Source organism: Aythya fuligula, chromosome 7 (genome assembly GCF_009819795.1).
Source record: "Aythya fuligula isolate bAytFul2 chromosome 7, bAytFul2.pri, whole genome shotgun sequence".
NCBI lineage: Eukaryota > Metazoa > Chordata > Aves > Anseriformes > Anatidae > Aythya > Aythya fuligula.
In genome coordinates, this window is record NC_045565.1 from 15426427 (window position 1) to 15450325 (window position 23899).

Below are 23899 nucleotides of genomic sequence, written 5' to 3' on the forward strand. Positions count from 1 at the left end.
TTATTCACAGACATGAAGATTACACATGCCTTACCAAAGTGTTGCTCCTAAATAGGATTGTAGCAGTTATAGCTGTTATGATTTCCCATGTTGACTAAATTTGGGATTATAAATAACAGAAATCAATCTTTCCTCTCTTCTGGTTCTGTAGTATGCAGTTGCGTAAGCAATTTTTGCTATTTGCTTGTCTTTCTGTCTAAGGCTTTACAGTCTAGTTCTACTAAATTAGTTTTGAACCTCATAAAAGGGAATATATTCTCTCATTAAAACTATGCCACTTGATAAATTTCGGGATATTCTACAAGGATATTCTATTCGAATAATAAAAATTAGAGAAAAACTTTCCCTTAAAAGTTGGAGACCAATGCTAAGCTAAGTGTACATTCAAACGTCACCAGTATATTTTTTTCTTAAATAAAAGTAATTATTAAAAAGGTGGTTTACAGCAGTACAGATCAAGTGTTGTGGAGACTGTAGCAGGATGGAATTGTTCATGAAAAAGCAATGGAGCAGAGGGAAATGAATTGAAATGCCCACCATTATAAGCACTGACAGCACACAATCATAATGACAGCACTACTGCCAGAGAAAGGGCAGGGGAAGAACAAGGAAGTAGCATGAAGTGGCTATTCATGCGGTACTAAACAGCCATAAGCAACATCATGAAGGCATTTGGGGCTCCTAATGTCACTACAGATGCAAAAAAATAATAAAAAGGTGGTGTGGTATTAGTCAGAAATAACATTTTGGAGGTTTAGTCAGCATTAGATAAAAGGTCAGCTTTGTCGCTTTTGTATGAAAGTGAAGTAAGAATAAGAGAAATAGCTAAGACCTATGTGACAAAATAAGAATTTTGGTTTTGGACGGGACGCAGGTTTGGTTGGCGCTTTGACCTTTGCTTACCATCATCCTGATCAGGTTTAATTCTTCCGTCTGCCAAGCTCCCCTTCCCTGGTGAGGGGGTCCCCATCTGAGGGGTCACTTTATACTTTAATCTGCCTAGAATCCTGTGCTTTTTAAGGAAAGTTGTTCTCTTGAGGTGAGCAATTGCTTTAAAAGCATGTCCTCTAGACACACCCCATCCAGAAGTACAGGCACGAGAAATAAACCTACTCCTAACCTCTTTCTTTCCATAGAAATGGTTATTAGATTTTGAAGTAGAAGATAATTCTGGTTTACGACGCATACGCTTGGGCGGTGCATAGCTTGGGTGTCCCTTTTTTCGAGACTGTCCCTGAGCAGTATAGATATGAGAGAGTCCATCAAAGAGTCCCTTTAGCTGACTATTACTAGGAAGACTACTAAAGGAGGGTGCGCTTGACTGACTGGAAGAACTCTGGGGAGAGTTAGAAGAAGTAGAAGTGCTGGATTTTTGTGAACTGGGGCTCTGACCAGAGATGGGGGTTGGGGGTAGAAGTGAAGAAGGTGGAGGTTTTAGCTTTTGTGTGGTACCTGTAGCCAACACAAGAGAAGTGCATGACTGTTTCTGAGAGACCTTTTTCCTTGGACGATAGTGCTTTGAAAAGTCTATTATTTCACCTCGTGATCTGCGACCATCAGGTGATGGTGTAAAAAACTTAGTAAGGCCATCAATAAGCCCTTTGGTTTTCTTGTTAACTTTAAGTGTAGAGGCAGATATGTAGGTGGAGGTGGTGGTGATTTTGGTGGTGGCACCAGGCCGAGTGGGGTCTGTAACAGGCAATCTGCTGCTTGAATCCTTCACAGATGCAGCATGACCAGATGAAGGTGTGGTACAGACTTTAGTCTTTTGACCCCTACCAGGTGACCCCCTTCCTGTGAATGCATTCACGGATCCTTCATCACTGGTTACAGACCTATGCAAAAATTTGGAAAACAAAAATCAGTGTTAAAAAGACACAGCTACTGCCAAATAGCACTATACTTTATACAAATTACTTATGCCACTATACTTAATCTTAAAAAAAAAATTAAGGACATATGCATTTTTAAAGTAATTCACGCTATGATGCAACACCCAACTTTTTCTCTCCCCTCCCCACCACGTTTCTTTTTTTCTCTGTTTAAATAAGGTAGTCCACTGTACATATGAACAGATGCTGCTCAGATAGCAAGATCTTCCTAGTATACAACCTCTCCATCTACTTTCAGGCATGTTAGAAAAGTGCATCTTTGGAGAAAAATATTAATGCACTGTGCTTGAGCACAGTAATGGCTTCATCACAATAGAATTTATTATATAAACAAAGAAGATGCTCATATGCAATGTAAATAAGTTAATGCATACCAAAACATTTACTTAAACTGTAGAGAAAGTCTATTAGTTAGCAATACAGTCAATTTTCAACAAACTGCTGTTTTTGTCCACACTCATTTGATAACATATGTCAACGCTAGCAATAAAAATTACCACCTAAGACATAAAAGAAAATTGAGGTCATTTATGGAGAGCATTACAACAAACCCAAACAAATGGCCTTTTTTCTTTTTTTTTCTAGAAATTTGAACAACAGGGGAAAAGAAATCACCATAAAGAAGAAAGATCAAAACCATAAGAACAAGCAGTGTTTATAGAAAAACCACAAACCAGTCAAGCCTAACATGGAAGATGTTAAGAAAGAAGAGTGGTGACTGCTACTTGAATGCCAGGAAGAAAAAGGGCATGGTGAAAGGCCAACACTTGTGACAGCAGAAGTACAGGTTCAGCTGGTTGCTAATGACTAAAGAGATGTGCAACACTGAAGGGCGAGCTGGAGAATAAGTAAGTATATAGAAACTGAATGTTTAAAATTATTTGGAGTAAGAGAAATAAATATCAGGAGGCATGATCAAATGAAAAATCCAAACAGAGCTATATAGTTGCATCAAATGCTTCCATTCCCCCTTTCCATCCTGCTCTTTGAAGTTAGCTCATTTATTTTGCAGTGAAAAGTTCTCTTTCACAGATTTTGCCTTCTTAATTGAGATGCCGAAATAATTAATTCCAACAGGTTACTTCTAATTAGAGATCAAAGAGCCTGGGGCTACCATCTGGTATGCTGAACTCCAAGGGCCCACCAGTTTAAGAGCTGGCCCTTTTCTACTCACACATCCTTACATTTGGGTAGCTCTTAGGAGGCTACAAAACCAAAAACTTAAGTCTTTCAAATCCTTTGCTGCTGCCATAAGCTTGTGTCCATAACAAGACCTACTCTCACTACCACATGTACTGGCCTTTGGCACTAGTGGTGACTAACGCACGTGTTTTTAGTTAATCCTACATCGTAATTTGCCTGTATAGTATGATTGTGAAGGATTTCCTACAGACAATCAATAGGCAGATGGTTATTCTAGGATAACCTGACAGATTCTTTGTGCTACACAAAAAGAATCAAGTGGCATTAGCTAATCTTGCTTTATTTCATGTGACCGCTCACATTTATGTACGACACTGCTGTCTTCTGTACATTACTATCACTTAAGTAGGATTCTATGAGGACACATCTCTGCTCTTACCCCATCTCCTAACTATTGTTTTTCCAAAACAAAATTACTTCATGTAGATTAGACATTGCAGTAGTAGAAGCGTGCCCATAGTAATGCAAGTATTTTTACAAAGAAAAAAACTTCCCTAAGTACTAAACTAACATGCTCATGTGGTTCATTTGCTACAAAGAAAAGAAAATCTGTATATTCATAATCATAATCCAACATTACAGGGACTTTAACATCCTTTAACACAGCATTCACATTAAAAGCCATAGCTCAGAATTTCATCATCAAAAGCTAACAGTAAAACCCCCACAAGCTTTCCAACTTTTCCTTTACATGTATGTGGAATGAGGGGAAGCAGAAATACTGTATCAGACAAACATTCCTGCTAAACCCACTGTGGAATGCATAAATCAAGGACAAGTTTTTAGAATTCTCAAAGGGATAAACACAAAGGTGTAGCGATAAACAGAGGGAGATGCACACACAAGGAAACACAACCATTTCACCATGTAAAAACAATGAAAGGTGTATGGCTATTTCAATGACTTTTAAATACTTATTTAATTGAGAGAAAGGAGAAATAAAAGTTTTTGATGCATTCTTCCTTTATGAGCATGTTCTTATGATCCATTACAACTACATTTTTGACTTTGATATAGTGCCATGCTTCCTTCTAGGGTTCCTACCCAGAACTTTTGAACATGGACCTAAAGGAAAGATGAGATCCTGACATAAAGAGAATAAATATATAGATAGCAAGCTGCACTACCAAGTACATCAACATGACTATTATGCTGTACTTGAGTACTGCCAGTATTTACTTTTTTTTTTTTCTTTTAATATATGTATGTGTTTCCCCTTCTACACGTTGACTCCACAAGTTCTTATTTTGCAAAATGCAAGGTTTTACAGCAGCTAACACACAACTCCGAAGTATACCAGACAGGTTTAGACTGTAGAGAAAAATGGTTGGGTAACAGCCACATGACAAAACGAGTAGTAGACAGAGGCAGAAAACCTTTCAGCTGCTGAGTTGACACAGCCAAACAAACTTAAATAGGAAGAGAAGGAAGGCACATATGGACAGAAACATGAAATGGAGGGCAACATGCTACTGAAGTTAACACAGAATCTGTTCTTGTTTAAGACTGAGTGTAAAGACAACTCAGCATTTTAAAATACTTTTTTTTAAAAAAGTCCTCCAACCAAGCCTTAAGATGTCCAATTACAGTGTTCCCTGGAAGGACAGATGCCAAAAGAATTACAGCATTCTCTTGTATTAGATGAACACATTCCTAATAAGTAAAACAAATTGCAGCCTCTTTGCCAAGTAACCAGTGGCAGCTTAACAACATAATTCAAACACTTTTTTTTGTTTGTTTGTTTCTAGAGTACCACTGAAAACAGAACTTCTATAGTATTTACATGTTGTGCTCTTTGGAATGGGTTTTATGAACTGATACAAATAAAGTAATTTTTATACTACATTTGAAGAGGCCTTTGAACAGAACAGTTGCCTGAAATTATTTATAACTAAATTCATTATTTATTATTGATTTATTATGGTCTCTGCATGTGTATCAATTATTTTAAGTTACATATAAAGATAGATGTGTCATGTATTACTGTACAGACTTTTATTTCTATTTGGTATAGGTGCAATTTGTATTAAAAAAAATTTGGGACCTAGAAAAGTAACTTACAGGAAGTTTTTTCCACCAGGTTCTGACAAGATGTGAAAATTAACCATTATGAATAAAAAGTCATTATCCATTGGACTAGAAGGTCTGTACTAGAATATTCATAACTTACTTTCCCCAATTTGAAACAGTTAAAAACTGGTTGAAACTTATTACTCTAGTACAGTAAAAAAAAAATAAAAATTAAAATTAAAAAAAAAAAAAAAGAGAAACCTACAACATTCGTTGCTTTAGTTTATTTTTCGGTCGTCCGATAGGTTTTGCATATCGTCGCCTTATTTGGGCAGCTTTCTCATGAAGTAGCTTTCTCCCTTTCTTCTTTGGTCTACAGACCTGGCAAATCCACATCCCTACATAAAGGAAAAAAAGTTTAATTGTACACAACATATTTAATCTGTCTTGCAGGTGCCTACCAAGATATATGCCATGTATGTAAAGTTTTCTCATAAACAAGACAGGTGGAAGGGGAAGTAGACAAAGAAAAGTGATCCCCTTCTACCTATACCTTAAAATTTTTGACAACAAATTGCTCAAGGAAAGGGGGAAAAAGAAGTTGCAAAAGAGATCACAAAAGATTGTAAGCAAATGGGTTCTTAAAAGAAAGTCTGTTATAACTTGCTCTTCCTTACACTACAGATACATATTTTTTTTGAAAAAATTAAGATGGGAAAAAATTACATGTGAATTACACAGCTAACTAGTCTAGAGTGTGCTGAAGAAAACATCAGATCACAACGAAGTATGTTTGGTTTAACATACAAATTGAATTTGTTATCCTTTTAACAGTAGATAACCTGAACACTTTTTGTGTGTTTGCGTTTTTTGTTTGTTTGTTTTTGCTTTTATAAATAACACTAGAAGATTTAAAGAAAAAAAGCTGGAAAATCTGCAGTGTAATTTTAAGATTAAATAATGAACGCCATAAAGATGTGAGACTAGAAATGAGAGGTGCTATATATCAGAGATCTAGAGAATCTGAAGGACACAGGTGTTTTAAGTTACCCTTACATGAGGCAGCTGTCTTTTTCACCTGCTTTAAGGATTTCTACATCAATATATACACTCCAAACATTTTAAACAGCCTTTGCAAAACTTCACTCTCAATAATAGGCCAAGACCTCAATTCATGGTGAATTCACCTGATCAACTGACCTTTACAGTTTCAGAGAGGAAAAAAAAAAAAAACTCAAAAAATAAAATTCTGGCTTTGACATGATTGAAACTATATTGTTCACCAATGTGAAAGTAATTAGCATCATTAAGAGCTTTTGGTCACTTAATATGAGAAAAGACTGTGAATGAAAGTATTTTCATTATCACCTTTTGGCATTCGGGAAAGTGGTGGGTCACAGCACTCCATGTGGAACCCTCTATCACAGGAGTCGCAAAAAAGCATGTTATCCTGAAGGGGAGTGGGGGAAGGAAGAGGAAGAGGAAAAAAAGACTTAATACAGCATTGCTAGAGGTTGCACAACAGTGATTTGTATTTGCATATGTGCTAAGTATAGGGCTATGATAAACAAAAGTCAGGTAACACTGAACAGTCTAACTTACTGCATTTTTGCCTTGGATCCTACATGCACTGCATGTCTTGCATTCAATACACTGCCATCTTAAGGCCTTCACATTTGTTGTTAACTCAGGACAGAATTTCAAACATGATGGATGTCCTAAAAAAATAAAATAAACCACAACATATTTAAAGCTTGAGTTTTAAGAAATACTGATGCTTATGTTCAACAAAATGTAGCCAGCACCACCAGAGCCTTGTAAGCACCAGCAGTTTTTAGAACTTTGCAATACATCATTTAACACACTTCTTACAAAGAAGGTATGGCAAAACTGCCATAATACTCATTTATAAAGAGAAATAGAAAGCTGACACCTGACACCTGTGAAAAGTCTTCACAAATATCTGAAATATAATCTTTTCTTTCACTAGTTATACATGCAATGGAAATAACCAACTGCCATTGGTCCTGAAAAAAGCATTTCTACATACTGGAACCCACTCCTTTTATAGCAGTGCAACAAACAGATTAAATCCTTAAACAAGACTGAATTAGTATCTTTTTCAAAATGTTCTAACTACCTACCAGAGAAACTTAATAGTTGAGCTATATGCATTTTTCATTCCAACTTATTACTAAGTTATATACAAAGAACAATTTCAGAGCAGTTAGAAGAAAAAAATGGAGTGGACAACTGACACACAAAAAGTTTACTACTGTGGAAGGTTTAAAGTAAGGGACAAGATGAAGTAGTGAGAAAAGAGCAGCTGAACTTCACTTTCCCATGAAATTGCATCTTATTCCCTAGTGGGATCATCATCTTTTCCATGGCAGCCTGGAAGCTCTTCCAATTAATACAAGGTATCAGACAACTGAACACATATAACACCTTAGGCAATACTGGCAGTGACTTCTCTCGTCTTCAACAATCTCAAAGGAGTGTAAACCCTTAATCCATAGAAGATAAAAGCACTGTTAAATAGGAAGGAACAAACCTTCCCAAGGAAGCACTTAAATTTAGAGATCATAAAGGACATCAAGTTGTAAGGGAGGTAAGAATCCCTGATGCCATGCTGTACCGATGTCATGAGAATGCATGATGCTTTCTTCTCATTGCCAGAGGCTGGTAAGTACAGTCTTCCAGGTAATGGTGATTCAGATTTTGTCCATCTGTTGTTTCTCTCTCAGTCTAAACCACCACAGCTAAATCACCACAAACAAGGATATCGGCTAATCCCTAAGCATTTGCTATTTTAATCTTCTAATAGACTGAGGCAAGAATGACAAAGATGAATGAAGAAATGCAAAAACCACTCCAAAATCTGAAATCTGTACTGATTGTTTCCTCTTACAGCACATACCCAAGATTTAATCAATACACTTCTTGTTAAAAAAGCAATTTAAACTGGGTAAAAATACCATTTTATAAAATGAGAAATATAATCTGTAAGTGAAAAACATTCAGGAATAAATTCCACAAATCCTTTTAAAAACAGAAATATCAGAAAATGTTGCCGTTTGACACTTACCATACAGTTTAACAGAAATTAACAATCTGTGTTTATGACTGATTGCACATCTAAAGTAACTATTTCTCTTGGAAGTTACAAATGCACCATGGAACTGCATAGTGCAGTTCAGTGTCACTCTGTCCCTTTCAATAAAGCTTAATGAGTGCTTGATTCAAAAAAATGCCTGCTAAGAAAGAAAAAAGCTCCCTAAAGTCAATAATATTAATAATCAATATCACAGACTTATTTCATCAACCATGACTTAACATGCACATTAACACATTAAAGTGTTATCATAAACCAATTATATCCTTATTCATAACTAGAATTACATACATCTACCCTGCACAGAAGTAATTTACTTCAAGGCATAAATAAGTTAACTCATTGATTTTAACTTTGCAGTATGTTTATCCTTCTCAGTTATTAACTTAAGAAAGGCTCATTCTCACTACTTGGTAACTACACAGACTAAGTATAACAGGGTTACTTAATTTCTGTTACCTACCAATGTAAAAGTTTTCATTCAAGAAATTACACAGCTTAAGACACATTTGTTTCTATCCTTAAAGGTTTTATTATCAAAAAAAAAATCATGAAAAACATCTACTGGGATTAAACATGAAGACTGCCTGCAACTCAAAGTCCTTCAGACTTACTTACAGTTACTCAAGTAACTGTAGGCTGGGACTGTGCAAAGGGAAATATCACTATTTGTTTGCTATGTTCTTTTACTGTCTTCCCTAGGTACGCGCTACTGGAAACAGCACAGATTTTTAAATTTCCAAATACAGTATGGTATTTTTCTTTACTAGCTGGTAATAGTTATATTCTTCATTTTGGACACAAGATTGTATAGGAAAAACACAACATTAACAAAAAGTGGGTTATGCCTAACAGACATGAAGTAGCAGTCAACGCAGGCTTTGCTTCTATACATGACTTATATTTTAAACTACTTCTATAGTTAAACCAATTTCTGTAGTCCATTAAACTGAGTCCCTGTGACCCTCAAATGTAAAGAAAATACCTGTAAAATTGCTCAAGAGGGAAAGCATGGTTTTGGCTCTAAAATCCCTATAATCTCAGCACTGACTGATCTGAAGAGAGAGAACATACAATCTCCTGTATATTCAGAAGCAGATGTATCTGCCAAGAGGTCTTCACCACAGAATCACAGAAGGATGAGGTTGTGAGGGACCTCTGGAGGTCGGTTGTCTGGTCCAACACCCTGCCCAAGCAGGGGGATACCTAGACATGGGTAACCAGAACCACATCCAAGCAGTTTCTGAAAACCTCCAAGAAGGAAACTTCACAACCTCTCTGCACAACCTGTACCAGCGCTCAGTCACACCCACATACATGTAGCACAGAATTGTTGCCTGATGTTCAGAGGGAACCTCCTGTGCTCCAGTTTGTACACACTGCCTCTTGTCCCAGCGATGGGCAACACTGAAAAGAGCCTGGCCCAGTCCTGGCCACATCCTCCGTTCAAGTATTTAAAGGCACAGAGAAGAACCCCTGGAGCCTTCTCTTCTGCTGGTTGAACAGCCCCAGCTCTCTCAGTCTTTCCTCATAGAAGTGCTCCAGTCCCTCCATCATCTTGATGGCCCTCCACGGGACTATTTCCAGTATGTCCAAGTCCCTTTTGTACTGGGAACCCAGAACTGGACATAGTACTCCAGTAACATTCTATCACTCTCCAGATTGATATGGTCATTTCTTCTGGTTCAGTCACTTGACTTTGTTAAGTTCACAGAAAAAAAACAAGTTGGCTGTGAGTGTTTATCTGCTCAAGGGTAAATCTGTTCAAGAGTAGAAGAGCTCTGCAGATGGATCTGGACATGCTGGACCAAGGCCAAGTGTATGAAGTTCTACAAGGCCAAAGGGTCCTGCACTTGGGGCACAACCACCCCATGCAGCACTACACACTGAGGGAAGAGGAGCTGGAAAGCCCTGCAGAAAGGGAGCGGGGGTGTTGGTTGACAGCTGGCTGAACACAAGCCAGCAGTGTGCTCAGGTGGCCAAGAAGGCCAACAGCATCCTGGCTTGTGTCAGAACCAGTGTGGCCAGCAGGACTAAGAAATTGATTGTCCCTTTGTACTTGGTCTTGCTGCGGCCCCATCTCGAGTACTGTGTTCAGTTTTGGACCCCCCCCCACTACAAGAAGGACATGGAGGTGCTGGAGCATGTCCAAAGAAGGACAACAAAGCTGGTGGAGGGCCTAGAGAACAAGTCTTACGAGGAGCAGCTGAGGGATCTGGAGTTACTTAACCTGGAGAAAAGGAGTCAGTGGAGACCTTATCACAGGTGTCCTCTCCAATTGCTTTCAAGGAGACTATAGCAAGGTGGGGATAAGTCTCTTCTCCCAAGGACTAAGTGCTAAGATGGGGAAATGGGTGCAAGTTGTGCTAGAGAAGGCTTCAGCTGGATATTAGAAAACATTTATGATGGTTTTACTCAGGTGCACAGATGAGCTCCACCTCAGCCCCTCTCTCACTCCCCCTCCTCAAAGGGGAAGGAGGACAAGGCAAAGGGCAGGAAGATCGCTCAACAACCCTTGTGACAGGCAAAACAGACTCAGAGCAGAGGGAACAGTAAGATTTATTCCCTATTATTAACAAGCTAGACAAGTGTGAAACAAAGGGAAGAAACCAAAAACACCTTCCCCCCATCCACCCTCTTCCACCTCCTTGCTCCAAGCAGTGCAGGGTAACAGGGAACAGGGGCTGCAGTCAGTCCATAGCGCTTTGTCTGCACTGCTCCTCCGGTCACTCTCTGCTTCTGCTCCCTGTGGGGTCCCTCCCAGGGGATGCCGTCGTCCTTTCCGAGCTGATATGGTGTAGGTTTCCCACACGCAGCTCCAGGTATGGCTCCGTACCATGGGGTCCATCCCCCAGCAGCTACCTGCTCCAACACAGGTTCCCCACATGCAGCAGCTCCCCCCAGATCCCCTGCTCCTGCATCATCTCTTCTCCATGGGTAGCAGCTTGGCCCAGAACCTGCTCCGGCAGGGGTCCTCCACAGGCCACAGTCTTCTTCAGTGCAGGTCCACCTGCTCCATCAGGGACTCCTCCACAGGCTGCAGTGTGGAACCCTGCTCCACCGTGGTACTCCAGGGGCTGCAGGGGGACATCCTGCTTCACCATGGTCCTCACCACAGGCCACAGGGGACTTCTGCTCTGGTGCCTGGAGCACCTTTCCCCCTCCATATTCACTGACCTTGGCATCTGTAAGGCTGTTTGTTGTTTCTCTCTCTCTCCCAGCTTCTGTTCCCAGCAGTTTGTTGTTTTTTTTGTTTTTTTTCCCCTTTCTCAAGTCTTCTCTCACAGAGGCGCAAACATCATCATGTATCGGCTCAGCTCTGGTCAGCAGCAGGGCCCTTACCTACCATGGAGCAGCTTCTGAATTGTTCTCACAGAAGCCACCCCTATGGCCCCCTGCTAGCAAAACCTTGCCACATAAACACACCACAACATTTCTTCACTGAAACAGTTGTCAAATATTGGAATAGGCTGCCCAGCAGAATAGTTGAGTCACCAGCCCTGGAGGTCTTCAAAAAACATGTAGCTGTAGTGCTTAGTGACATGGTTTAACGGTGGAGCTGCCAGCGCTAGGTTAAAGGCTGGACTAGATATCCTAGAGGTCTTTTCCTACCTAAATGATTCTATGACTTTCTTTTAAGCCTCAGCAACATTAATATAGTACTAACTTAACAGATTACAGGTAACTTCAACCTTCAAAAGCTGCCAATTCCCACCAGGAATACATATATATGTTTAGTTCAACCTTAAGAAAATAATAATCAAATGCTTTAAAATCTTTTTGCCCACCCCAGTTAGAAAAGGTGAAGACTTGCAATATGTTCATGTGGTAAAAATAGGTGAGATTGGGAAGTTAAAACAATGTCTCACTCCTGAGTGAAGAGAACTCCTTTAAGAAGTCCACTTCTGTTTCCTCATTGCAAATTCGAGTCTTGTATGTTCTTCAAAGGATCTGACAAAACACCAGTCTTTTAAGTGAGGAGTGTTACGCTACTGACAATTACTTACAGTGCTGGATTAGACCCGCTAATATCATGTTATTTTTAACTTTGACATACAAGTGTTGGAAACAAATCTATTAAGTAATTTGCAAAGAAAAATGTGTTCAATAACTTGTTAGGTAGAAAGCATTATTAATTAGGGTGAACTTTACAAGGAGAAAGGCATCTATCTTGGGCATCCAGTATGGTTTTCTAGCTACGGGATTCTTAGCAGTTATTTTTACCAACTAACCAACCTCCTCCCACATATGGTAGTAATCAAGAGTAAAAGACAACTTCTATATTCCCTTATGTACCAGTTCAATACCAATAGGCAGCCAAGCATCACCATGCCGCTCTCTCATTCCCCATCCTCAGAAGGACAGAACAATGAAAAAAGCTTATGGGTTCAGATAAGGACAGGGAGATCACACACCAACTGCTGCCACAAGCAAAAGAGACTCTGTATAAGGGAGATTAATAAAACAAACATTACACTATATATTAATATATATTATATGCCTATTTATCACAGACCAGAGCAATGAGAACTATAAGGAAACTGAAAACACCTCCTCCCCAACATCTACTCTCTTGTACATCCTTCCCCCATGCAGCTGAAGGGAATGGGGGTTGCAGTCAGTCCGTAACACCTCCTCTCTGCCTCCTCAGGGATGGTCTCTTCCCCCTGTTCTGGCACAGGGCATATCTCACAGGATGCAATCCCTCCTGAATTGATCCAGCACAAGCTTCCCTCAGACTGCAGCTTAAGAACTGCTCCAATAGGGGTCCACACCACAGGGCCCATCCTGCAGGAACAGATGCTTCAGTGTGGGTCCCCCGCAGGCTGCCACCAGATCACCTGCTCTTGTGTAGGCTCCTCTCCATGGGCTGCAGCTCTGGACCACAGCCTGTTCCTGCTCTCCATGGGCTGCAGATGCCTCCAGGCCACATCCCCCTGCTCCATTGTGAGCTCCTACATTTCAGGCACATCCTGATCTCCCTTAGTAAAGCAGCCTCCACAGGTGGCTTTCCAAACACCTCCTGTCCCTGTTTCTCTTGAACTCTCTAAAACCTTGATGTTTTGCTCTCCAGCTTCCCCTACCCACATTTGCTCACTAACCCTCCTGCCTTCTCAGCCTACCATAATACTTATTTGGAATAATAAAACCAACCATTGTTCTTGTATTTTGTTGTTGTTGTTGTTTTGGTTTGTGCTTTTTAGTTGCTCTTAAGTATTTATTAGTTTCCCAGTAACTCTACTTTTCCCCTTTCTTTATCGAACTTCATTCTCCCTTTCAAAAATCTGCCAGCAGCAGCTCTTCAGTTGCTTCTGCACCTCTTGATTGTGCAAACAGAGGTAGAGTTTGATTCCAGTTCTCAAGTCTATTGATTTTTCAAAATCAAAAGATAACAAGGAAAAAAAGGCAGGAAAAAGGAAGGAACAATGTTTGCTTTTGTAATAGGATTTGTTTTCTCTTATCTGACATCCCTCATCTTACTCCCTTAGGAAACACCCCGTGAAAGGGGACACAGCAATGCATTTCATTTTCACTACCCAAATAGATTTTATCACAAAATCAGAGTGATATTAGAGAGGTGTGCAAGTACCCAGATAGTTTCTGCTTTCAGAATGCAGAAGCATTACCTGAAGAACCATAAGCAACTGAAACAAAAAACCTAAGGCAAAGCAGACGTGCCAGTAGTGGGCACTGCAATTTAATCTCTGATCAGCTGAACAACAATTTGCTTGCTGTGCACAATATGCATTTTCTTTTATGTTTCTTATACAGTAAGACCAGCTTTGAGACATACTGCAGTGTGCAAAATTACAAATCCAATTACAATAACCTCTACTCGAATGAAGTTTTATTATTTATATACTGCACTGAAATTGGTTTTTCTTTTAGTTAGGCATCAGTAGCTAAAGTTTAACCATGCAGCAATCTGATTGGCAGTCTCAACACTTCATTCTTCATATAAAATACATCTGAGGAACTAATTAAAGATAATTCACTCTTAATGAGGCAGAGAGAATGTATCAGTGTTAATTCGAAGGGAAGCTGATCCATGAAAGTCAAGGCTTCTGCAGTTCCAGAGCCCTCAGACTTACCAGGGATTACTCCATAACAGAAGAGCTGTTATCTGAGGTCACCTGATTAATGTAAACTTTGCGTACCACAGTCTAACCAAGCACAAATCCTATTTAAACTTCCAAATACTAGAACACAGATTGGAAAGTGCAGGAATCCTGTAAGCCATATGGAAAGCCATTTAACAAGTCTAAGGGGTTCAGTGTAAAGCCACTTCCTTATTTCACTGTTTAATCGTTTAAATATACTAGAAAACAAACTGGTTAGAATAAAAATAATCTGTCCAGGGTGATGGATTCAGAAGCACACAATTAAAAACATACCCTGATTAACTGAAAATACGTTTTTGTTCCATACTGGTTTGCTTTTACTTGAGTACTTATATAGCTATCACAGTACCAAAAGATTAACCATCTTCAGCAGCACACCTACAAAATTGTGAGAGATATATACTCTGAATTTAAAGACACTGAAACAATATTTTCACTTACATCCTTCTCAAGAGCAGCGATGGCCTACTCAGACCCTACTCATTTACTACCAAAGCACTTCCCTCATTTTCATTCTGACGCAGAAGGTTGTATGGCAGAGCAGGGAACCGATCCAACTTGCCATCTTTCCACTACATTTGTTCCTCAGTCCAGCTCACATGCCACCACGGGCACCAGGGCAGAAGAAGGGGTAGCACATTGCAGGTTGTGCCTTTAAGAAGCAGTAGTGCTAGTGTGTCTGTGAGCTGGGATGGGATGATCTGCACTGCAGAAGTCTTTGCTGAAAGTACTTCCTTAAGTAGCAGTAGCTTACGTGGGCAAAAATTCTTTTAAAGACAGAGCTAACAAGAGCAGTCCACCCAAGTGACAAGCTCTACTGGTCAAGTAACTCCCCTTCCGATATAAAGCCCTTTTTACACGGGATTTTCTTTTAGAATAGCTGAACTGATCAGAGGATTTTCACAACCCAAACTCGACAGTTAGGCCAGCTATATGCCATAAAGCTTTTTCTAACAAGGTCTTCATGAGTTTCATAGCCAAATCCCCCTGTGAATCCGCAATAACCTAAGCCAAGAACATGCTTGGTATCACCCACGTGCTGTCAGCGCTCAAAGCACCAGCGTGCTACAGCTTCCAAAATTAACCCAGATGGTTTCAAAATTAAGCCAGACAATCACTTTGCTGGAAGCACTTGCATTCAGATCAGCTGCACAGGGTCAGCAAGAGCAGCTCCAGCGCACAGCAGCAAGGCACGTGTAAGTGGATGGTCACTTCATTGTGTCTGACAAGTGGTGGCCTCTGGTTTGCCTACATACCTGTTCCCATACCTGCTACTGGATCAGCTCTACCACCACCCATACAAACACCTTTCAGGGAACAGGCAGTGAAGTATAGCCCTGTTTTATCAAACAGGGTCACTTTCTTAGAAGGGGGAAAATAAGGATCCAATATCAAAAACCATCCTATGCATTCTGACAAAGAAGTTATTGATATAAAAATTCATCCCATTTTTATAAACACTTTCTGCAAGGTAATGGAAACCATTCAAAGGGGAAGCTGGATTCTCACATTAGCTGAAGAATATGAAGAAAAAAGGAGTGTAAAAAAAAAGTTGAAGAAAATGGCAAAGTTCTGCTTTATTTATGTAACTTCACAGGGAAGCAAACATCTAGCTCATTAACTGCCAGACTTCTTTGTACTTGTAAAATATTTCCCAGATTCAGTGATTTTCCTGTTACTAGCCAAAAGACTTGTTCTTCTTACAACTCCCTTTTTCCCCTCAAATCCACACACAGTTTCTGTTGAGTGAAACACAAATGTGATGTTTCTCCTAACAGCTTGAGTAGGTTATTTTAAACACTATACAAATTACCACTTGTGTAACAAAAGAATTTTACAAGAAAATTAACTGGATACCAAAGATACGTAACAGCAAAGACTGCTACACAGTTGTCTTTATTTTTCATTCTTCCCCAACATCTTAAGTGCTGCAAATCAGTACAGAATTCCTGATGATCATTTGCAGGCACAGAGCAAAACTGAGTTTTCAAATAAAGTATAGACCCCCTCCTCCCCCCCCCCAAAAAAAAAAAAAAAAAATCACACCATTCCAGCATTCTGCAAGTACCATTCCCCTATATATTTCCTCAGCACATCTACACTTTGGGCCTACAAATGAATTGTGTTTTTCCTGCCTCTTCCACTCAATTAACTCTCAATTTATGTCCAAAGAGAGAATGACATTCTCACATTGAAAACACTTTACTAACTTAAAAACAGATTTATAGATTAATATTTATAATGTTTGTAAATTCGTCCAACTTACCACTGCTGCCACAGTCTGCACAAGACAACAGCTCTTCAGGTTTTTTTTCACGATTTGATTCTTTCGTTCCCAAACAAAAGCTACATATCGGGATGGGATCAGCTCGTGGCTAGATTTAAAAAACAAACAGGCGTTGTTAGCTTTATTAAGCAAGAAAAAAGTTACCTAAAAACTACAAACAGAGGCAAACCCTTCTCAGGGGCCTTTTGTCTCCCATATACTTGAGTTCAGAGAATCAGTTTTAATTGTCATTTTGTTGTATTATGTATTAATTACAAATTTACTTGCTTTTGAGTAAGATTTATTATCTTAACATGTTTCAAAACCAGAAGTTAACCCGTAATTAGCCACTTTTTGTACTTACCCATATAAAGATCTCTAACGTGATATTAGTGTTTAAAAAATCCAGGAAAAATAATAATTTTAGGACATTGTTCTTAAATATACTGTTTCAACTCCAGAACACAAAACAAATCATTGGTTCAGCTGTAATAGTACTTCAAAGATTAAGACGCAAACTAGTTTTTATTACAGCTGAATAGTTCCTTTCCAAAGGAGTACGTGTACGCGTGTCAATGTTAAGACATACTTCATCCACTTCTGTCCAATGGATAGCTTCCCTGTGCCTCTCTCTGAAGCTACCAGTTTAGGTTAAAAACACTCGTTTCAGTAAATCAACTGTTAGTTGATGGGACTCATCATGCTGGAACAATCTCACGCAATCACAACAGAACAAACACGCAAACCTTTCAATACCTGCAATTGACACACAGCTTTCCGCCAAAAAACAAAAACAAATTTACTTCCCCATTCTCCCAATGGGAAATTCTCAGAGATTTTCAGTCAAACTAGTTACCTGCATCATCCAAATACGTAAATCAGTAATAATTGCATAGAGAGTCTATAAACAGGTCTGCAACAAGTAAAACAAGGTGCAACTATTTCTTCAGTGGGATACTCGAAGTAATAACAAGCACCTTCCCAGACAGGGGAAGACACATTCATACCCGCAGAGTTTTCCACCTGTCAGTTTAAAGTAACATACCTACAGATAAAGGAAAACACCTTACAATTCTTGCCTGTAAGAGATCATGATTAAAATTATCTGTCCCATCATTATCACTTTAAGATGTATTTACATGAAAACGGTATTAACCTGAAAAAAATACATGCACTAAACAAAAAGCTAATTTTTAGTAATCATTCAGACCTCAATAAAAAGCAGTAGGAAAATGGTTCAGAGCTATCTAACCGTTCACTTACACCATCTTGTGAACATTTCTTAACTTAAAGAAATGTTTAACACAGATAATTTTAAGATATTTATTTATTTAAGTGGAAGCCAGCAAAAGCCTCATCTTGGCAATGATACCGTTCTCTTTTCCTTTGATATCACAGTGCTTTAGCCATTTCAGAAATGCTTGCTCTGATAAATTATTTACAAAACATCACATATCATTCATGTAATGAAACAAATCCAGGTCCACACTCTCATTTATCTTTCCAAGACTTAGGAAAGACATGGCCATTAGCCAACATTCATGTACTTTCCTATTTCAATCCCCTTATTCTCCCCCCCCCCCCTTTTTTTTTTTTAACTGAAGGTAAAATAAAGGACAAAGGTTGTTGGCAGTTCAAGGCTACAAAGACTGATGTTCCCATACCAAACGCAGTAATAGAGAGCTTGCAAATCCTGTCACTTCACACATAGGTTTTCAAGAAACTTACAGGCTCCTGTATATATTTAGGAACCATTTACATTAATAACTGTGAACATTACTAGGTCTGATCTCTGAGCTACTGACGTTAGTTAATACAGACGTTGCTGTCAGCACACTAAGTAAAGCCTCATGCTACTTGAACTTGCATAGCTGAAGCAGCACTGCAGTCATACTGGTGGTATTTTTGTCCCGCAACTGACTCAATTAGGATGAACCATAAAAAGTCTTTGTCAGCATATAAAACAAAGAAGCTCATCTCCTACCTGTATCATTTTTCAAGCCCTAATCACTGGTTTCCCACCTAAAACACAGTAATCAAGTATCATTATCCTCTGTAACACAAGTGTTAGTCAACATCGAGGTTAATTCCATTTCATCTCTTACAGAAACTCGCCTGGCCAGTAATTCGCTGCTGGAGCAGCCACAAGTGTCAAACCACTGACACGGTGCGCTGGCTGGCCTGGGAATCAGGGCATCCTTGACAAGCACAGCTGGGAGCCCCAGATCTCCCTGATGGGCACCGAACAGAGGAGCTGTGATAACCAGCTGATGGGCTGGGAAAGCAGGAATCACCACCAGCTACTGGCTGTACCAGGAACTAGCATCCGATCCCCATACATCTCCCAACATCCAAGAGCAGCCTGCTTTCTACTCCGAGATGAGCTTCTCTGCCAAAGCTCTCCTGCAAGAACTTCTCCACGCGAGACCTGCAGAATGGCACAGGGCCTTGCCGGGGATGCCCAGCTGAGGCCAGGCTCCGTGACACAGCTGAGTCCTGCCCCACAGCTGAGGAGGCCCAGGTTAGCCCCTGGGAGGGGTTCGGTGAGAGCTGCCCTTCAAAACAGCACACGCAGGCAGGCACTTAGGTAAACAATCACAAGTGTATACTTGCTTTTCCAGCAGTGATTTGCAGCAACTGGCAGTGAAGAAATTTAAGAAACTAAAGCCTTCGAGTCCTTGTGCATTACAGAATCCTACAAACCCGCTGTCGCAATCTTCCCACACCCATGGGGTCACATTAATGGGTGCCAGAAGGGCAAGTACACAGCTCACGGAGGCCTGGGAGAAGGCTGCAGAAAAGCAGTGAACGCAGCAAGAGGCTAAGTACGGGATGGGAGACGCTGAGGGGGAAACAGGCGACGGGTGGATGTCCCCCAAGCAGCATTTGGGAGGGGCAGAAACTCCCAAAAACAAGCAGTTGATGTGCTGGGTGCTGAGGACCGTGAGTAGGATTTGAGGACCATGACCGGGATTTTGGCCATGGCAACAAACCTCCTGCTCCCGCCTCAGCCCATCCCGGGTAAGGAAGCAGGCACTACTCCGGTTATTCAACGCAGTAACATTTTACACTAAATAAACCAGTATTTTTCTTGCTATTCAATCTGAGTTTATTTTTTTTCCTATCTCATTCTTCAGAATCACATTAGTGATTTTGTTGCCAAAACTTCAAGGTTTTGTTGTCTGCTCTGTCCCTGAATATAGGTGTGAGCAATGCTTCTCCAGTAACATCCTGTTGTTTCTTCCACAGAGCTAATAAGCTGAGGAGAACTTCTCATCCAACTGAACTTGGAGAACAAGCTAAATCATGTCTGTCAGAAGGTTTTGGTTTTCTAGATCACTAGAAATTGTATATCCAAATTTAGAAGGCTGCCCTGTTCCAGTAACAGCGTATTTACAATTGCAGTAGGGGTAAATATGCAGAAAATCCACACACCATGCCAACACGCAGTTGCCTTCAGAAACTGAAGCTTTGTAAAAAAAAGCAGCTAGGCAGTCAGATTTTAACTTGGTTTTTAAATCTAATACAAAACAACAGACAAACAATTCAGCAACTGTCAACTGATTGTTTTCCTTCCCAATTAGAAATTGAACAATACTTTAACACAATGCATTCAACAATCAGAGCCAACCCACCCTTTAAAAACTTCACACTTGAACTACTGCAGTCCATCTGTCCTGTAAATAGCCTTACGAGCCAGTGCCATATCATGGTAATTTCACTGTCACCAGTAATTTTGGGTCAGAACCCCTGTGATGCACACACTGTGACATGACATTCCTGCAATAAGCAAGAAAGGATTGTAACCTAGAATGTAGAACTTGAGTTTCTGAAACACAATCTGTTCCAAATTTGTGAGTGTATTGCTTGGTGATGACAAATGAATTATTAGCTTTTGGTAGGTGATAGCTATTTAATCCTGCTACAAATACAGCACAAGTGTTAAATAAACCAGGCGTTGTTTTAAACATTCACAATAGGAAGTCTTAAATGCATTTCCCCTTCCCTTCAGGCACGAAATGCAAAGGCAAGATCATTCCTGTAAACAATCACCCACTGCAGTTGATCAGAACAGTGTCATAAAAGCCTGTGTGAACCAGAAGAGCCACGCAGGTAATGTTTCAAAACACTGGCTTCCTAAATAGACTACCTCAGAATATTTAGCAGGTCCCAGCCAGTGTCTGCTTTAGGCACTATACAAACCCTTGCTCTGATCTCATAAATGCATCATCACCTTCCTAAAAAGGGCACTAATAAAATCAAGGAAAAAAAATAAGGTCTGCAGCTCATTTACTCCAAACAGAAGTTTGGTATGCTGTGTACACAAGGAAATTTTTATGCTAAAAAATATTATTAATAATGACACCTAATACAAACAACCCTCACAAACACCATATTCCAACTTCTGCCATTAAATACCTAGAGAAAGGACAAAGAGCACGAGGTAGTTAAACCTGAAAGGTATTGCCTTTCATCAGGAGTGAAGTGACACCTTTAACAGCTTTGCACTGGAGTGCACATCCTCAACCTGAGAGAGGGGAAGATGAGTTCTCAGCTGTTATCCCACCACACAGAGCAGGAAGGCACCAACAGCAGACCAAGTCACAGCGACATGGGAAGAAAGGTCTGCAAGCCAGTGCAGCAGGTGAGGTGGAGGAGAGCACCACAGCTTATCCTCCGTCTGCATTGGGCACAGGATAGGAAAGGAAGGCAAAACAACCACCCACCTAATACAAAAAAAGACACATGAGTGACATCATTCACCATGAGGAATCAAAAAATATCATCTGACTTTAACATCTGGGGGAGCAGGAAGAATGGAGAATTAATGAGCAGAGATCAGTGTTTCCAAGTCTATTGGAATAACTGCCGTAATTAGGAACGGCCACGGGCTTCACAAGGAACACCGCGGCCAAAGGATGCCAGCCCCATGTCCACAGACTGGCACGGCCCCGCATGCAGAGCAGAGATGTTAGTGGAGCCTGGATGCCACAATGGAGTTCCTCCTGCACAACTCAATCTTTATCTTAAAAGGCCTAGTTTCAAACCCATTTTAGACAGTAATTATGCATGCATAATGTTTAAGATCTTTTTCACTAACAGAGGTATGTACATCTACATTTTGATCATTGTTTAATCATTTCGATCACTTTCAGAAAAAAAAAATACCCAGGGAGTTTGTGCTACTGATAAAAGCTAAAACCAAATTAGCAACATGGGTTTTGGTGACCTCAGGAAGTGTTTTATAATTGATTTAAAAAAAAAAAAAAAAAAGTTGCAACTACCTGGAATATTTTACAAACTGTGAAACATTAAGGACCCACTTTCCTTACTGCCTTCTTTGTCCAGAAACTGTAACAGCGGTGTTAGCACATAGTTCAACTAGTGCATCATTTGTACTTAAGTGAAAACTTTGTCTTAATGCTAGCTGAGTTTGTCCTTTATGAAAGCAGTAAGTGCGATTTACTTGTTTTTAAGTGAATCACATCCGTCTATTCCGATAAACTAACATGCTTTGCCACTGCATAAAATTAATCCACGGCTAAAATTCTGCTGGTTTTCGGTTAACTTATGCCAAAATAAGTTTGCCTCAAAAGTCTATCTCAAAACATTTTTTTCCCTACAGTAGTTCATGTGCTGGAGGAATTTGCGTGTTCTTCTAATTTATAATTCCCATGGAAGTCTTAGAGCATTCAATGTTCTAACAGTCTGCAGCCCCAAAAGTCACATCTTAAGTCCTGAAAAGTCTTTATTTTCAAGTATGTGAAGTTACCCACAACTATAAATCCCACTGAAAGCAAGTAGATTATTATTTGCATTGCTATAGCACTCTGAAGATTTCAGACAATCTGTTTAAAACTGCTAGACATTGGCTGTATATAAACAATTATGGTTTTAAGTCCTAGTCCCATTAAATGTTATGCACACTAAGAGAACTAAGAAGTTTCATGTATACTTCCCAAAAATAAGTTTCAACAGCAATCCAAAAGCCTCAAGTTTCTTATTTGCAGCTCTCACAATGCCTTTTCTGAAAGGCCTCAACAGCATCTGACAACTTGCTAGGAGACACATCCATATGCAATACGCCAATTTTAGATCTCTATTATCCCATGAATAGAAACAGCGCAAGTCATTTCAAGGTTACCAGGATAGAGACAAATGGGAACTGCTGTGACCTTCACTAGGGATCCACTGTTTTGATCTCACTCTTTACCTTCAAGGGCTAACCATTTTCATTTTGGAGCTGGGTTGGTGGTGGTGGTCTTTTTTTTTTTTTTTGACAATCATATCCTAATTTCAAAAAACAAAGTCCTTGAGTAAGAACTACCACCATTATCATCTCTAAACATTTTAACTACTATTATTAATACCGAGAAACAAAAAAATGAATGAGAGACAGATACTAATTTTTAGTCTCAACTACTGAAACAGTTGCTCCGGTCATAAGCAAGGCAAGGCATTACCAGTACCTTCAGCTCCAATTCCCTTCCTGCACCCATTCTGTGGGAGAAAATAAAAGTTCACTTTACACATCAGGGAAAAAAATGCTGTGTTTCAGGAAGTAGGGATTACAAAGTAAGCTAAACTTTAATTTTAAAATCAACTTCTTAATGACAACTGCCCACTAAATCCCATATTTAGCTCTACAGTGCCATGCTAATACAAGCATCACATGGCAATACACACCAACTCAAAGGACACTGGGAACATGCACACAGGCTGTTACTGCGGAAGCATGAAAACATTAGCCATGCTACAAACGTGACTGTAGGACCTACAGGTTCAGAAAGCACAATGAAAAAAACAGTGTAAGAACAGTTCCAAGGAAAAGAAAAAGTTTTTATATTAAAGATTAAAGTCAATAAACCGTACATAAACAGCATGTGGAGGAAAAGCCGTAGTCTGGAGCTTCTCCTCTTCCCCCAAAAGAGGATATTCACTGCTAGAACACAGAGTCATGTTTGCTTTTGAGCTATAGATCTCTTATATCCTTATTACGAAGTGGCTTCTCCTCTGCTCACATCCTTCTCCCATACTTCCATGGGGTACAGATGTATGGAAATTATGATATGCAGCATAACTCTGAGGTAACTAAATTACCCAAAACTGAGAAGCATAAAGGCCTTTGTGTCTGCCTGGATGTACACCCCTAAAGGCATTTAACTGCAACAGTGGTACTAGGATTCAGAGCTTGCAACCCATTCTTGCAGGTCCCTGCCCCTCCCTTCGCGCGCACACATGGAGCAACTGATACATGATGGGTGAAGGAGATGGTGAGAGCACACGCGTG

At 39.9% G+C, this 23899-nt stretch overlaps 1 protein-coding gene across 4 annotated transcripts in view; it reads right to left on the minus strand.

The window, feature by feature from the left end:
* Positions 1–23899, minus strand: part of KAT6B (lysine acetyltransferase 6B) — a 111298-nt gene that overhangs the window by 42276 nt on the left and 45123 nt on the right. For 2 of the 4 annotated variants that reach the window (XM_032191318.1, XM_032191319.1), the window contains exons 3-7: positions 16609–16717; positions 6708–6823; positions 6474–6555; positions 5371–5503; positions 904–1835 (exon numbers count right to left, since the gene is read on the minus strand). In XM_032191318.1, coding sequence (XP_032047209.1) covers positions 904–1835; positions 5371–5503; positions 6474–6555; positions 6708–6823; positions 16609–16717 — 1372 coding nt within the window. The remainder of the gene's footprint in view (positions 1–903; positions 1836–5370; positions 5504–6473; positions 6556–6707; positions 6824–16608; positions 16718–23899) is intronic. The other 2 variants (XM_032191322.1, XM_032191320.1) reach the window with 2 other exon arrangements.